Source organism: Rosa rugosa, chromosome 1, assembly GCF_958449725.1.
Source record: "Rosa rugosa chromosome 1, drRosRugo1.1, whole genome shotgun sequence".
Lineage (NCBI taxonomy): Eukaryota > Viridiplantae > Streptophyta > Magnoliopsida > Rosales > Rosaceae > Rosa > Rosa rugosa.
This window is the reverse complement of record NC_084820.1, coordinates 16,253,783-16,270,615: the sequence shown is the minus strand read 5'-3', so window position 1 is coordinate 16,270,615 and position 16,833 is coordinate 16,253,783. Positions and strand designations below refer to the sequence as shown.

Genomic DNA, 16,833 nt, shown 5'->3' with positions numbered 1-16,833 from the left:
TATCGTTAACTGCTAGATACTGATGTCTTATAAAACGGTTATTATCGTTTTTAAATTGTTATAATCTCTTATTTCTACATTATATGAATATAACATGTTCTTTGAAAATTAGGGGGTAACGCAGATTGTGGAGACAATCAAAGTATCCAACCATTCAATGCAAAAGATTTGTAGAACAACTACATAAGAATTGATCACATAAAATATACAAGATCTATGCAAATACATAAATCATTTGGATTCGTCAATGCTCATATAAATCTTATTGTAGGTAACATTTAATAAGGCAAACAAGAAGGTTGGAGACAACCACACAAGGATTATTCCAAATCGTTTTTAAAATGAACCACCACATGTTGTTAAATATGATGCGTGAAAACGATGAAACCAAAGGTGTGTATGTGGCATTATATGCATTGTGACAAGTACTGCAAAGTATGTTACTCACTATAATTGAAATTACATGTACAAAATTATTCTTCTCTAATTTTCTAACAAAGATTCTCAAATTGGTGGAGATGTGTAGAAACCATTTTCTTCAAGGTACAAATTAGTGCCACATAATAATGTAGCTAGATACTTAGGGGGGTGTATTGTATTTGGATTTGTGCAGACTTTTTTTAAATGACAGACTTTTTGAAAAGTCCACAGATTCTTTAAAAAGTTGATAGACTGTTATGGATTTCTTAAAACCATTGATTTTAGCAACAGACTTTTATTGATTCATGAAAATCTATATACTTTATTATGAATGACTTCTACAGATTTCCTAGGATGTACAAAATATAAAAATAAAAAAAAAACAAAAACAAAAACAAAAACAAAAAAAATAATAAATAAATAAAACAAATGCAGCCCAAACACAAAACAAAATAATAACTTGTTGTCTCTTCAATGTTTCAGTATCTTCTAATAGAAATTGACTCAAATAAATGATTGTTAGTCTGTCTAGCGAGTTTGTTCTCATTCCTAATCTCCAACAACATAAATATACAATATAGATCACTTGATGTTTATGATTAATTCTCATCAATTTTGTTTTCGCCGATTAACATATATTGTAGCAATATTGGTCAATGTCTTGATCTATAATCAATCAATTGAAATTCAATTGTTCAACCTTTTTTTGAACCATAATATAAATTCAAATTAATGAGAATAATTAATTAATAAGATAAAATTTAGTATGGTTCAAGGTCTTAGGGGTAGACCACAATATTTGGGTCATTTTTATTGCTATTAGGGTTCGAAATATCACAATTGAAAAAAAAAAAAAAAAAACAAACAAAAGCAAAAATCACATTCAACAAGTACAATGAACATGTTGGGTATCAAAAAAGGTTGATATCATAAAAGATTAGAGAAAAGACAAAAAATTAAGAAAGAGAGATATGATGAAGGACAAACTTCTTCGTGCGTAGAGAGAAGAACTTTGATAGATTTTTTTTTTTTTTTTTTGAAGAGGAAACTTTGATAGACTTTTTGAAATCTTTGGTCTGGAGGTTGGAAAATTATTGGAGTTTGGTATGTATAGTTAACACTATAAAGTCCATGATTATCCATGATTTTCTAATTCCATAAGTATGAATGATATTTTGAATACCTCTGTACTTTGATTCATTTTTAAAAGTCCTAATTGAATACCCCTAGATTTTGGTGGAATTCATAAAGTCTTTAAAAATCCTAATTGAATACCTCAAGACTTTCATGGACTGTTAAAAGTCTATATTGAATACACCCAGACTTTTAAATTCCATAGATTTCTTTAAAAGTTCCACTAATTCCATATACAATACACCCCCCTTATTGTGGTTAGACTTTCAAAGTTTCAATCGATTGGACTTTCTAAAATTACATGGGACTAATAGTCCAAATGATAAAGTCAAGCAATTAACTTGCTAAATTATCCCGATCAAAAAAAAAAAAAAAACTTGCTAAATTATCTGATAAAGATATTCTTTTTAGGGTTATTATTACAAATGATACCTGAACTTATCTTCTATTTTATCGATGGTACCTGAACTTCAATTTTGATCACAACCAGTACCCGAACTTTTTGATTTCATTTTAAATGGTACCTAAGGCCACCTTCGGTAACTATTCCGGCCAAAAAAGCCAAATCTAAAAAAAAAAAAAAACAAAAAAACAAGTTCAAGGCAAGTATATTACCAAAAAATCATCACTATATATGATTGCAACCCTTGAAATCATGAAAAATCATCACTATGATTGCCTCCCATGCCGTTTTTAGTCGGAATAGTTACCGGAGGTGGCTCTAGGTACCATTTAAAATGAAATCGAAAAGTTCGGGTACTGGTTGTGATCAAAATTGAAGTTCAGGTACCATCGATAAGATTGAGGTATAGTTCAGGTACCATTTGTGATAATAACCCTTCTATTTATACATAGCAGGGAAAAAAATAACTCTTTTTAATTTAGGGGTAGATTTGGTTACACGTCATTTTTGGGTTGGAACTTGGAACCGAAAGCCAAAGCGGCTGGCTCGTGTAACACCATAATTGAGCGGTGACGACTCCTGAATTAGTGCATTCAAGAAATGGCGGCTCACTGAATTGATGAATAACATGAAGAAAACAAGAGAATTGAGAGAATAAAGGTAGGTAAGAGAAGCTGGCTAGTCGGTTATAATTTACTAGCAGTTTGGAAACCAATCATATGAGACTGAAACGGATAATATGCGTTCGTGCAAAGATAAGGAGGAAACGTCAGCATTTAATGAAAACCGAACAGAGAATCTAATCATTATTGAAATATAAAATGTTGACAAGTTAACGACTGCGATATCTTTCTATCCTGAATTAAATGATATATATATATATAATAATAAAATAGTAAAATCGAAATTTTACCCTCTTTTTATTTATTTACCTCCTTGTAATTGTTCTACTGCTAGAATGGACAAGATCCTTCAACTCTACAGTGACTAATTATCCATGGAATCCATGTTTGTCTCACTAGTGAGCAGTGATGTTTCTGTTCTTGAAAACCTATGACTTGTTACAGAGGATGTCATTAATTCGACCGCCAAAATCTGTCTCACTCAATCACTTTTTTTTGGCGGTAAATTCTGGGAACCGAACCGAAAAAGGAAAATAAAAATTATAAAACAAAAAAAATGAGATACTAAACTTTTCTGGTATAAACTATAAAATAATAAGGACGGCCCAATTATATGATGTACAGGTATTTCCCATTTGCTCAAGTGGGTCAGGTATGAAGAAGAAATGTCCATTTTATCCCTTGCCGCTAGTACGAAAACAAGTTCAGGGAAGGATAGAATTGGGCATCCGATGAAAATTGTTATTGCGTAGAGGGGAAAAGTCAATTCCTAACGGTTTACATTAAGCAAACAAAAAATAATGAAATAATTTCTAAAGCAAATAGTTTATGTTGTGTTTGGAGTACTTTTGAAATAATTAGAGACTTTAGTAAGTGTAAGTTATAAACAAATAAGGAAAGATTAATGTTATAAACAAAGAAGGAAAGATTAATGTTTTAAAAGAGGAGCAATTATCATAAGACATGTACATGAAACAGCAGTTAATATCATGTTCAACGTGATTCACTATTATTTAGAATATAAATTCATATTATGAAATAACTACTAATAGTGAACCATGCTTTAAATGTTGTAGGTGTGATGTCAGTTCTATGAGAATATTCATTTAAAAAAATCATAATACTACTCAGAAAGAAATTAACAAAGAAATGTGGGATGATCATTGATAATTTCTAACCGCATAACTTATTCGAAGATCTAGCTAAACAACTATAAAAGCGGTAGTTAATAGCTTATATATTACTGAACAGTAACGAGCTAGTTTTTTATTTATTTATTTATTCAGACCTATAACGAGAAATACTATTGAAGTGATTGAACCAACTTAATTTGACACAGATATTTTTAACGTACTTAGATTAATTAATATTAACTATATAGTAAAGAAGATTTTATATTCTTAACTCAAACAGATAAAAAAACATCGATTCACAATGCATCCTCTCCATTATAAATGAGAAACAGGGAGACTTCTTTGAAAGAAGTCACTTGGCCACAAACAGACAGCTCCCATCACTACCTCCACCATTGAGTAGATATTTCATTTATTTTAACAGATTATTATTATTATTTTATATCCTGATCTGTATAAACCCCAATTCTCAATTTGGAGAAAAGACCAGAGCGCAGTTGCAAAGAAGGGTATAGAGCTTCTCTCCTTCTACCCTATTTTGTTCCAATGAGACAGGCTCCCGACTCCTGAGTCTGACTAACCATCACTAATACCCAAAACCCCCCACCCCCAAAAAAAGGCCAAAAAGAAAACCACAAAAAAGAAAAAAAAAGAAATCGGTGCGATTGTGTCGGTGAATTTGGATTTTCTCTTGGGGGGGGGTTTTAAAAAAAATTTCTCTCCTTTTGTTGGGTTTCAGAGACGTGGAGGCTTCCCCAGATGACAAGCTTAGTGGCCAAGTAGCATGCAACCCCTTCCTTCCCTCTCTTCCCAAAAACCCATTCACCTTCTTCTTCAACCTCTCTAATTCTTCCCCAATTCCCAGACCCACAACGGAACAGCAAGTTTTTTTCTACACTCATGGAGGGTCAAGAAGAAGCGGCTGCGGCTGCGGCCGCGGCCAATAGGAAGAGAGGCGAGAACGACAAGCCGTACAAGGGGATAAGGATGAGGAAGTGGGGCAAGTGGGTGGCCGAGATTCGCGAGCCCAACAAGCGCTCCCGGATTTGGCTCGGGTCGTACTCGACTCCCGTCGCCGCCGCCCGGGCCTACGACACCGCCGTCTTCTACTTGAGGGGCCCGTCCGCGAGGCTCAATTTTCCCGAGGCGCTGCCGGTCGTCGGCGGCGGGTGCGGCTGCGACGGCGACATGTCGGCGGCTTCGATAAGGAAGAAGGCCACCGAGGTCGGCGCCAGAGTCGACGCGGTCGAGACGGCCATGCGGCAACACAGGGCGGCGGCGGCGGGGGGTCCGATGGAGGAGATGCAGCCGTGTAGGGCGGCTGCGGCGGAGGAGAGCGGGTTCGTGGATCGGGTCGACTTGAACAAGATGCCCGACCCGGAGGAAACGGACGGCGGAGTCTGCGATTGGGGGAGGAATTAAAATTAGTTTGAGGGGGTGTGGCTGCTAACGTGCGCAGGGGAGGTATGTGACGGCTGAAGCAATGATGAAGCTTTCGTCCTGGTCCTGGGGATTACAATTTTAGTCAGTCTACAGTCTACTACTACTACTGTATCTCTCTCTCTTTTTTTTTTTCTTTTTTTTTTCTCTTTTTTCTTTTTCTTTTTCTTTTTTGCGTTTTAATGAGAAATTTTGGTAGTATAAAATGTAAATTATGGGAGTAACAAGCTTATTTTCTGCATCCTCTGTAATATTCCTGTCCTTGTTGCTGGTGTGTGTTTAATGTTTTTTTTTTTTTTTTTTTTGTAACTGGAAAAATGTGATTGAAAATAGGGAATAAGGGTATTGTTTGCAGTTTTTTTTTTACCATATATACCTCACTATATGGGGCAATATGTCGGGTTACTTTTACTGTTGGATTCGGTTAATATTGGATATTCCGGAGTACTGTAGAGCTTCTACTGCATGACATATCGACTGGATAGATGGGGCGTAAGCCACAACAGTGATCAGTACGGTCGAATTATCGACGAATTTTCAGTTGGTGCAGTTGTGGGGAGGGGAGCAGAAAGGGACTACGGAGGGCCAGCAGTTGGTCACCAGGGTCCAAGCTAACCACTAAAGTTATAGTAAGTTGTAAAAAGCAATGCGACATTGAGATATTTGAGAGTTAGGTATTTTCTGGTTCTCCACACTGTTGCTGATTTAGAGTTTTGGGTTTTTTTTTTTTAATTGGATAAATGAGATGAATTATGCGATTCGTTTGTTGCTGGTGGAGGCGGTGCTTGATCGAACTGATTGAAGTGATCGAAGATATGATAGGTTCACAGTACACTTTATCGATTTTGTCCCCCCCCTTGGTTTTGGCTCTTGGCCAGGACTCGCCGGATTCTATTTTTAGTCCCAAGTGCAATTGCACAGTTTCTCTGGTATCTTTAGGAAAATGACCTGTGAACAGTAAGCAATAGCTGCATATGGACCAGAAGAGCCTTCCTTGTATGAGCTGTAATCCAGTACAGGACAACAATTAATCCACAATTAGCGGTAATGGGAGTTTCTTCTTATGCTAACAATGGATTTTTGATATATAAAAATGGGGCTCTCCATGTCTCAACGATGTTGATGTTCTAGGTTACTCCTCCCACCGAAATTACTTTCTTTTCTCTATTTCCTCACGAGATGGGTAAATATGCAACAGATTGCAGTTTTGTGTCATCAAAGCCAAATCTATAGTTTCAATTACACAATCATTTTCGCTAGCTACGGCACATATTCAATGCACAATAATGGAATCACAATTAAAGCAATAATCATAATCATGAGAAAGTCTACAACCTCCCCTGTCCGCAAAATCAACCTTATGGTTGAACAACTAGTACGGCTGATTTGGCAATCATGGTCTAACCTGGTAGTCACTTTATAGCTCAACCAACACCTCCCATGGTAAATCAGGGAGGCCGCGATCGTGTCCCAAAACAGAATCCAATGCACATAAGACCAACTCAAATTTATGCCATCATTATTTTCTTCTTTCGTACCTGGGGGGAGGGGCATAACTATTTGATCGTGGGGGGTACTTGTGTCGTTCATATTCGATACAATTATTGCTGGTTTATATACAAAAACTTACCAAATATTGTACCTATAAATAACAGCAGACCAGTTGCTCGAGCATCTTTTATGATTGGCTCCATGAACATTTGGAGGTTGAGTCATAGTGTCTTGGACTCGAGTGTCATATTTTCAATTCACTTGCATGTTTCATTTGAAGGGCAGCTCTTATGATGTTCCCCCTTGTAATAATTCCAACCTTTAAAGTGAAAACGGATGGCATATCAGAGACCATAGAGAGAGAGAGAGATCAAGAGAGAAGGAATGCATAAACTCTTACCAGTTTACCGCTGTCGTCTACAACCGGAAGTCGGCGATATTTTGTTTCAAGCAATAACCTGACATCAGATAACAGGAGCTAGATCAATTTAAGCCTGTGGTAAGGGGGAAAAGAATAGAGCAAAAAAAAAGCAGCAGAGAAGCTAACCTAGCAACATCCTCAAGATTAGTGGTTTCACGAACAACAACTGGAGCTGGTGTCATCACATCGCCCACCACCTGGCCATTGGTTTTACTGAGCAACTTCTGTACCTCATTAAAAGTCTGCAAAGAAAAAAAATATTGGAGACAACAAAACAAAGTGCTGGTCAGACTTCAAAGATTTTCTCTTTGCAAAAAAGCAATTGGAAAAGCTGTGGAGTCAACAGGCACTATATCTCTTCATATATTGGATATACAAAACTGCTCATCTAGAAAAGCTCTTAAAACTGATAGGTCCATAAAACCCACCCCAATTACTAAGACATACTATGCTAATACTAATAATAGAACCAAACTTAATGAGGAAAAACAATGAATTTAATCAAAAACAATTCTCACATACTTTCCAAGAGCTGTCAACTTCAGGAAACATGCTGTTGTCAGTTTTTCCACCACCACCTATCACATCAAATATTGGAATGATTGGTAAATGTAAGATATGGCCATCTTGATCATTGTGCTTAAAATATCTGAAAGTTCATAGAACCTATATAGAAAGAATCTATCCATAACCTAACAGTGAAACCAGTTCTGCCCAAAAACTGATCAAATAAACTTTTCAGTTCATTTAATTTGTTTGAAACTACATATAGTACAAATTAACTTGAATTCATCTGTTCAAAACAATCAAGGAAACAATTGGATATACCTCATCACTATTTTTTTTTTTTTTTTTTATCAATACCTCATTGCTATTTTACCAGTCTTATAAGTACAGATACCATTAGCATTGTAGTAGTATGCAACAGTTGCACAGACTAAAATTAGTTGATTGAGGGTTTAAACAGAACTAACAAACAAATCCCCAGAGTCCACCAAACAACACCCCAACATCACTACGACACTACCCAAAAAGGAGAATATAGAAGTGAACTGTGTTCAGCTATGTCGCACAAAAAGCAATTGGAGGACAGTGCTCAATTCACTAAAGACCAATCTAGTGTTTTCTTTACATCTTTAACATAATTCAGTCACAATGATATGAGTGGAAACATTTAAACTTTGAAAAGAACGCCTGGTAAATGGAGTGTTGGAGGTCAGAGAGAGAGAGATCCGTGAAGATAAAAGAAATGTGGGAAGCCAAAAGTGCAGAAACAAGATGGCAATGCAGGGATACATTTGAAATGAGAAGTGTGAGAGAAAATCCACTGAGTTCTAAACAAGTTAAATCAGTTTTGGTTGATTTGATCATTTAAAAATGCAGGAAAAAACTATTCCCCTGCTGAAAAAAAAAAAAAAAAAAAAATCTTTAGGCTTCAAAGAAATTGTAGAGGTTTATTGTATTCTTTATTGGGAAGAGGTTCCAAAAAGGAGGTCAATGAAATTCAAGTAATCCTTTGCATCCCATAGGAATTTGGTATGCCAACAATCATATTGATTTTAATTTCTTTCTGTTCCGACAAGGTCTTTATGCTTGTTTTATGCCAATAATCATAGATAAAAAAAATTATATTTTTCTGTCAAAGATTTAAAATCAATAGATTTCATACTTTTTCTGCCAAAAAAAAAAAAACTAACTTGAAAAAGAAAAGGAAAAAAAAAAAAAAGATCCTTACAGACAAAATTCAGTTCGCAAGATTCAGAACACCATTTGCTTATATCACAAGTAACAACATAAATAACTTGAATGAAAAGGTATAGTTCCATAAACAACACAGATAACAAATTAAGATACACACTTTATAATTACCTGATATTGTGTCCAATGCTAACAAGTCATAATCTGAAACAAGACCCACCTGCATCAACAAAGAACCAATATACATTATTATTTGCAGTTTACTGTTACATTTCCTCAGGTAAATAATGTTTGTTTCGCTGCTCAACCAAACGGATAAATTTCAACAGGCGGATGTCGGGTATACAAATAGGATGGCTAGAAATTCTCAGAAAACAAATATAGAGATTTTTATATGGCAATAGCATCATAATTCTTCGGATGTCAACAAAAAAATTTGGATGTTGTGAATCAGGCATCTGCATACTTAAATGCAAGCATATAGTTTCCTTTTCAGTTGCTAGTTTAGACCCCCAGATTAAGAATCAGGCGGAGTTGCCATGCTCAATGTGAATACCTGATTCTCACATATAATCACAATGAGAGTGTACCTTAAGTGCGAGAAGACTCTAACATTTGAGTTCAAAAGGCGTAAATTGCAAATCATTTGTAAAGTCTGGCATTGAAATCTGAACTGATCGAATGCAATGCAGTCAATGAAATACCAACAAGAACAACCAGATAATCAATTATACATGAAGACTAACTCTAAGTTCAGCCTATCTTGGAAAACAGAAAATGTCTGATAAATTAGAGTGACAGGTGCAGAAAAGTAAAGGCTTTACCAATTTCCAGTCACTGTCGATCACCGGAAAACCAGTGATTCTGTTTTCCACAAGAAGCTCTATAGCTGCAGTCATAAATATCGATCCATCAGAAAAAATATTAAAAAAAAAAAAAAAAAAAAAATACTAGTCAAGCTTCACTTTAGTCTAAAATCACCTTCATCTACAGTTGTGGTAGGATTCACCACATGCAAATCCTCTCTTCTAGTCATGAAATCACCAACTGTAAGAACTCCATTTTTGGACTGCAAATTTTATGAACCTCCGATTCAAATAACTAAGCATTGCTCGATTACTGAATTCTCATTCTAATCTCACCTTAACTAGTTATACATGATTAGATTCTAATCAAACAAATTCCAAGGATGATGACGATGTTACCGAATTAGCCATGAAGGTGTCGCTAGCGGCGCCGGAGACGGCGGCGATGGACCTCCCTAGCCCCAAATTTGGACACGTGGCGACGGACACCGAGAACGGCCTCCGGCCGGGGAGAGATAGAAGCAGCAGGCACGGCAGCCGATTCGACGGAGCCGCCGCCGTGAAGTTACGGAGAAGCGAAGGGTCTGGAACGAAAATCGAGGCCATGGGTATGGCTTTCCGGTGAGGGAGTGCGGAGTGAGTATAAAATTAGAAATGAAAGGGGGGGGGTTTTGTTTTTGCCGAAGTGTAACCGCCCTGGGAGGGGGTGGCTAGCTGTTAAAATAATTAAATTTGCTGAGCTGGCAGTGCACCCGTGGCGGTCTATTGTACGACGGCCGGTGCGATGCCGTTGGGGTATCTTGGGATTGTCCTCTTATTCAAACTTCAAAGGGCAAATTCTGAAGTTGGTGACATTGAAATACACAAACATATATAGAGGGAAGTTGTATTGACAAACCACACTTCTTTTCATGTACATATTTATTGAAAAATTATTTATGAGGAGGGTGTGGTTTGTAAAAATATGGTGTCAACTTCAACCCCGTATATAAGGAGGGTTAACTCATGTTGGTCCTTTGTTTTTTTGATCCATTTCAACGTTTTGATTTATAAATTAAATTATAATTAACACATTTGGTCACTCAGTTCTTATTGCCAGCTACCATTTAGTCTAACTGTAAAACTTAATGGATAAATTGTTGGTAGATTTCCAATGTTCAAATCTCCGCTCTCCGCGATGTTTAATCTGGGCGGCAATGGGCTTCGGCTTCCAAAATGATTTGCCAGCACAAGCAAGGAAAAGAGAAATGGGCCTAAGTAGGTGACATTGAAATACACAAACATGTTGAATTGAGGCAATTAACTATCTTTTAAAGTTTTTGGGCTTTTGTATCCTCTTGGGGCCTGTTCCATTTGATATAAGTAATCTTCTTTCCTTGCTTGTGCTGGGCCCATTAGGCCTGCTCTTTTCAACCAAAAGCTTCTCTAGAAATTGGTTGTTTCGAGAATTGGTTGGTACTTGATGATGGTGTGTATACACTCTAACAATCCACAAAAAGGTGTTAAGCATCATAGACTCTTATTAGTGAAGAAGGACAAAGAATAGACTCTTTCATCATGTGACTCTTTGTTTTTTTTAAGGCAATCCATTACAAACGCAATTTTCTCGGCATGAACATCAAGTAGGAGCTAGGTGCAAACGTGAATCATACACTTGGAAAAAAATATCTATAAAGGAACAAAAAGTTGAACCCATTTTGAAAACTCCATCCTAAACTAAAAGAGCCTCTTGATCACTTAGCCATGTGAAAAGAAGTACCTTTCTCTAGAGCTTCTTTAACCTTTCTCATATCTAATGTATGGTATCGGTCCCCCTCCTCATTCATTCTCCTCTCATTTTCAAATGTTGACAAAAACAATACTAGATGCATGCAAAACAAGCAACCTCTAACTTATAACTGGCTTTTCCCCAATTGAGATGTTTTGGTGAGCATGAACTTTAAAATCTGGGAACTAATGTCTAATCATATATCATTTTCAGAGCAAAGCTGGCTTATGGTTTTTGGGAAATTTGAGTAGGTGGGTTTTGATACTCTAAGGCTTTGGGACCATAGGTGTGAAATACTGAAATGGGACCATAATAGAGTTGGAGATACATTGGTGTTTCCACTTGGGCTGTAACTTGGTACCACAACCACAAGAACAGTACATGAAAGTGTGAACCTAAGCCCATAGCTTGTCTTTTCACCCAAAAAAAAACGTCTCTCTCTGTTGCAAACTAGATAACCACAGAACAGAATGGCACATTTGTCTACAACGAGTTTCACGAACAAAATGATCAACGAGTTTTCAACACCTAGAACAAAAATATTGAAGTATCATTTATCACACGACCATCAACAATCATCTTTTCGATTTGGGAGACAGCTACGTTTGATTCAGATGCATCTAAACAATCTTTACGCTGGATGCTATTCTAAGCTTCTATACCGTACCTCACCTTAGATAGTTTGATTTATTCATCATCTCTAACCATCATCATTCATTTCTTTGCAAATTTCATGCGTCATGTACTCCCAAATGTTGTCTCTTTTTCCTAAGAACCCTTCTCCACTCATTGCTCCGGCTCTGATAAACAAGCATGCGCAATGTGTTCTATGCCAAATCATCGTCTTTAATATCAAGTCTACAATTTTGAAATCTTCATGTTGCATCAATATTATCTCTCACTTAGCTACATATGTGGGGTTCCCAGAGTACGTGTGGTAGACCCTTCTCATTTGGGATTGAGGGTGAGACTTGTTCCCTACATCGACTACCTCCGATGAACTAATATCGCCTAATCCCTTATCGGTTTAATATATATATATATACAGTCCGGCTACGGTGTGGACGTCCGTACTGTGGGGACGGTACAGATTTCCCGTTTTCCCCCACTTTCCAATCACATTTTCACATCTTAACTGTTCAGTTTTTATGTCATAATGTATAGATCACCTCTGCAAAATTTCAGCTAATTTGGTAATCGTTAAGGTATCCAAAACTGCAAATTACAACAATGTACACGAACGGTTCAAGTTCGACAGATTCGGTTCGTTCGTGTAAATTGTAGTTTTGGATGCCTTAACGATCACCAAATTGGCTGAAATTTTGCATATATGATCTATACATTAGGACCTAAAAACTGAACGGTTAAGATCAAAATATGTGATCGGAAAATGGGTGAAAATAGGAAATCCGTACCGAAATTTCAGTACGGACGTCCGCACCTGAGAAAAATCATATATATATATATATATATATATGGGGTAAAATACATAATATCTCTGTGCAATTTAGTGAAAACATACATTTAAAGTACCCAATAATAGACGGTTACTCTGCCCCACTACAAAACAATTGCATTTTTGAAGAGTAATGCTAGGTGAACTATCTTTTTAGGTACCACATGTATCCCACCTTATGTGGTAGTTGATGTGGCAGAACGTCCAATCTATCACAAAATTTTATTAAAAAACGTGGCTCTGCCACATCAACTGCCATATAAAGTGGAATAAAGGTGGTACTGAAAAAAGTGGTTCATCTAACGTTATTCATTTTTGAATTCTATCGGTTCATTTCTATACATAATTTCAAACGGACGATGAATCCTAGGTAAGTAAAATTTACTTACATTATCAGTTGTTACTTGTCGATCATGAGTCTCTTTTGGTTTTGCTTCATCCAAACCGTCGCACGAAATTGTCCCAAATCGGGTTACATTAACACGAAGAGGATTTCTATTGGGACCTCCAAATTTGCTCATTTGACCTCTATATCTTTTGAATTAATAAATTACATATATATCCTCTTGTAAAATTTATGACTGCTTGATCAATTTCTGTGTTATGACCGTTTGATTCATGATTTAAAGTTCTAGAAATTTATTTTAGGCATTTTTTAGGTTTGCATGCAAAAAAGAACAAAAAAAAAAAAAAGGAATGGAGGTGTAGTTAGTGAATTAGAGGTATAATGAGTAAATTTTATTTTTTTGTATGTGAATAATATAACTAAGGTTATTTGAGGAATTCAAAATGAGGTTTAGTGAGCAAATATTTGTATTTAAAAGCACAAATGAGGTGTAAAGAGTATGAGAGGTTAAATGAGCAAATTTGGAGTTCTCACTAGAAACTCTCTAACACAAACCCATCAGAACAACAGATTAAACCTCATGTAATTGGAAGTTTGGTGCCTTACCTTTGACATGTTTCACCACCCTCACACAGTAGAACTGCACAAGAGAGACAGTTCATATCCCTCACGAGACGTACACTTTTGTTTTGTACGTGGGTCTCATTCGAACTCAACAGCCTAGCCAGATTTTGATTAAACAACAAAAATAGTAAGATATAATGTCGACAACTTAAGGGTTCATCCATTTCCATGATAAAGCCATTAAGCTAGCTGGCGCTGGAGATCGATTATTGTCTTCCACCTCTTCGTCTAGTTTGTGAAGGTTCAGTAAGATGAATATGGTATGAATTGCCAGAACAGTGCTATGATTATTGGCCCTTTTGTTTTGCCTTTGTTTGACATGATTAATACGTTTGGTAAAATATCTCAGATCCATCACTAACTGCTGAGAAGAAAATGGTCGTTTCTTTGAGTGGACCAAAAGCTTAAGGATCGTCTTGTTTTTGGCTTAAAAAAACTGAGATCCCTAGCTATTTCTAGTTGTCCGGACATGCATGATTAGACCCTGATCTTTTTAATAAAGCTGCGAAGATGTTTCGTAAATTATTAAAACTTTGATGGGACAAATTCAGAACTGATAAGCGAGAGATTATGATTTTAGTCTTTAAATATTCAGTGTCGACGGAAAGTGTTTTTGTCATTTCGACATGTAAAAATGATACGAGTTTGTGTTCAATTTTAAGCTAGCACTAAATTATATGAGCAAAAGATAATAAATATCGACAAAAAATGTTACAATTTGAACAATGTTATATGAGCACAGATGACTTATTGTTAACTTTGATGACATTTTCAAGATTGTTAGTCATAAGGTGAATTTCGGTATCAAATAATTTTTGTCAGAAATTTCAAGAGAATCAAAGTCCAAGTTTGTCAGATGCGTCACATTTCTACAAAGAAAAAAGACGAGATATATCAGGATCCATAAGTATTAGAACAGTATGTTCTATGAAAAATGATAGAAAATTCATATATAAAACAGAGTTTTGAAGCGTTCATAAATATGAACAATGGATCCCATTGTTTAAGAATGAGAGATTTGAGAGAGATTGATTAGAGAATTGTGTGTTCCATTATTGAGAATAGGAGTCCTATATATAGGGATTACAAAGTACATATTCTAATGATACAAGGAAAACTATTCCGAATAGGACTAGGAATTCTAGAACCTTCTCTCCTATTACAACTATAGAACTAATCCTAGTTTGATAAGGCACACAAAAGCCAATTTCCTTCAACACTCTCCCTGTGCCGCTCAAACTTGGTGGTGACGTTTCATCCGTTGCCTCGTTAAAAACCTTGCTCGAGTGAAAACCCTGTGGGACAAAAGCAAGCTCGAGGAGGAGAAAAATAGTACAACACGTCCTTCACTCTTCGAGATAGAACATGTAGACGTCATACCTCCCCCTGATGTCGATATCTCCTCCTGATTGCTACAATCATGGGAGTTTGGATAACTTTCTCAATCCGATGCTCTTCACATGTTTCTCGAATGTGGATTTAGGTAATGACTTAGTGAATAAGTCCGTTACATTATCCTCTGATCGGATTTGATTTACTTCAATCTTTAGAAGTGATTGTTGTTGCTGATTATAAAAGAATTTAGGCGATCTATGTTTGGTGTTGTCGCCCTTGATGAAACCTAACTTCATTTGTTCAATACAAGCTGCATTATCCTCATAAATGCATATAGGTTCATCTGTGGTAGACTTCAAACCACAAGTTCCTTGGATGTGTCTAATTACAGACCTTAGCCATATGCATTCACGTACGGCCTCATGTAGAGCAATAATCTCTGCATGATTCGAGGAAATAGCGACAAAAGTCTGTTTTGTAGACCTCTAAGATATCGCAGTGCTTCCCATGGTAAAGACATAATCCGTTTGGGAGCGACCTTTGTGAGAGTCAGAGAGATACCATGCATCAGCAAAACCCATCAAAACATCACCATCATTTTGATGTAAGAGAGGTGGGTGAGGCCGCCCACCCTTGGTGGCGGCAATATGGCCAGCCATGGTGTTATGGTGGACAGAGGCGCCATGCCTAATGGGGTCCGATCCCATTCTTCCGTCATTCCTCTTCTCTCTGTAGGGATAAAATAAGCTCATATCAATCGTACACTTTAAGTATCGAAAGATTGTCTTTACACCAATCCAATGACGGCGTGTTGGCGCAGAACTATGTCGAGCTAACAAGTTCACTGCGAATGAAATGTCTGATCTTGTGCATTGAGCCAAGTACAATAATGTGCCTATTGCACTTAGATAAGGCACTTCGGCCTCTAATAACTCTTCGTCCTCATCCTTTGGACAAAATGGATCTTTTCCGGGCTCAAGACTATGGCTAATCATGGGAGTACTCACATGCTTTGCGTTATCTTCATTAAAGCGCCTTAGAATTTTCTGAGTATATGCAGACTGATAGATCAAAATTCATCACTACGGTACTCGAGTTCTAAACCGAGACAAAACCGTGTTTTCCCAAGATCTTTCATCTCAAATTCAGATTTCAAATATTTAGCAGTTTCCTGTAACTCATCTAGAGTTCCAATTAGGTTCATGTCATCGACATAAACTGCTACAATTGCAAATCCGGAACTTATTCTTTTAATGAACACACATGGGCATATTTCATTGTTAATATATCCCTTCCCAATCAAGTAGTCACTTAGACGGTTATACCACATCTGTCCTGATTGTTTTAATCCATATAGTGAGCGTTTTAATCTTATTGAAAACGCGCTCCGTGGTTTAGAGTCACTTGATTTGGGTAATTGAAGTCCATCTGGAACCTTTATGTAAATCTCTGAATCTAGATCCCCATAGAGATATGCTGTAACCACATCCATAAGCTGCATGTCAAGTTTTTCGGAAACTACCAAACTGACAAGGTAGTGGAACGTTATAACGTCCATTACCGGAGAATATGTCTCCTTGCACCACAATATCTAACCACCTCATTTTTCTCATTACGCTTTCTAACAAAGACCCATTTATGGCCAACATGCTTTACATTTGGGGGTGTCTGCGTTATAGGCCCAAATACCTGTCTTTTTGCTAGTGAATCTAATTCAGCCTGGATCGCATCTTTC

At 36.7% G+C, this 16,833-nt stretch overlaps 2 protein-coding genes across 2 annotated transcripts; one reads left to right on the top strand and one right to left on the bottom strand.

Annotated features, from left to right (window-relative positions):
* Nucleotides 1–4,111: 4,111 nt before the first annotated feature.
* LOC133720938 (ethylene-responsive transcription factor ERF008-like) lies at nt 4,112–5,394 on the top strand. The gene has a single exon (XM_062147433.1). The coding sequence runs from the start codon at nt 4,614–4,616 to the stop codon at nt 5,133–5,135; it is 522 nt and encodes a 173-aa protein (XP_062003417.1). The 5' UTR covers nt 4,112–4,613; the 3' UTR covers nt 5,136–5,394.
* Nucleotides 5,395–6,440: 1,046 nt separating this feature from the next.
* On the bottom strand, nt 6,441–10,381 carry LOC133720933 (CBS domain-containing protein CBSX1, chloroplastic-like). The gene is made up of 8 exons (XM_062147426.1): nt 9,969–10,381; nt 9,745–9,832; nt 9,588–9,652; nt 8,935–8,983; nt 7,588–7,643; nt 7,192–7,307; nt 7,045–7,102; nt 6,441–6,963 (listed from the first exon to the last, which is right to left on the bottom strand). Exons 1-8 carry the CDS (start codon nt 10,173–10,175, stop codon nt 6,889–6,891), a joined length of 714 nt encoding a protein of 237 aa, XP_062003410.1. The 5' UTR covers nt 10,176–10,381; the 3' UTR covers nt 6,441–6,888.
* Between the last annotated feature and the right edge of the window lie 6,452 nt (nt 10,382–16,833).

Excerpts from the sequence above, each read along its gene's own strand:
- LOC133720933 (XM_062147426.1), bottom strand. The coding sequence starts at position 10,175 with ATGGCCTCGATTTTCGTTCCAGACCCTTCGCTTCTCCGTAACTTCACG. Across the intron at positions 7,103-7,191 it reads AATCTTGAGGATGTTGCTAG|GTTATTGCTTGAAACAAAAT; the intron begins GTTAGCTTCTCT and ends ATCTGATGTCAG. Across the intron at positions 6,964-7,044 it reads TAGACGACAGCGGTAAACTG|GTTGGAATTATTACAAGGGG; the intron begins GTAAGAGTTTAT and ends TTCACTTTAAAG.
- LOC133720938 (XM_062147433.1), top strand. The coding sequence starts at position 4,614 with ATGGAGGGTCAAGAAGAAGCGGCTGCGGCTGCGGCCGCGGCCAATAGG.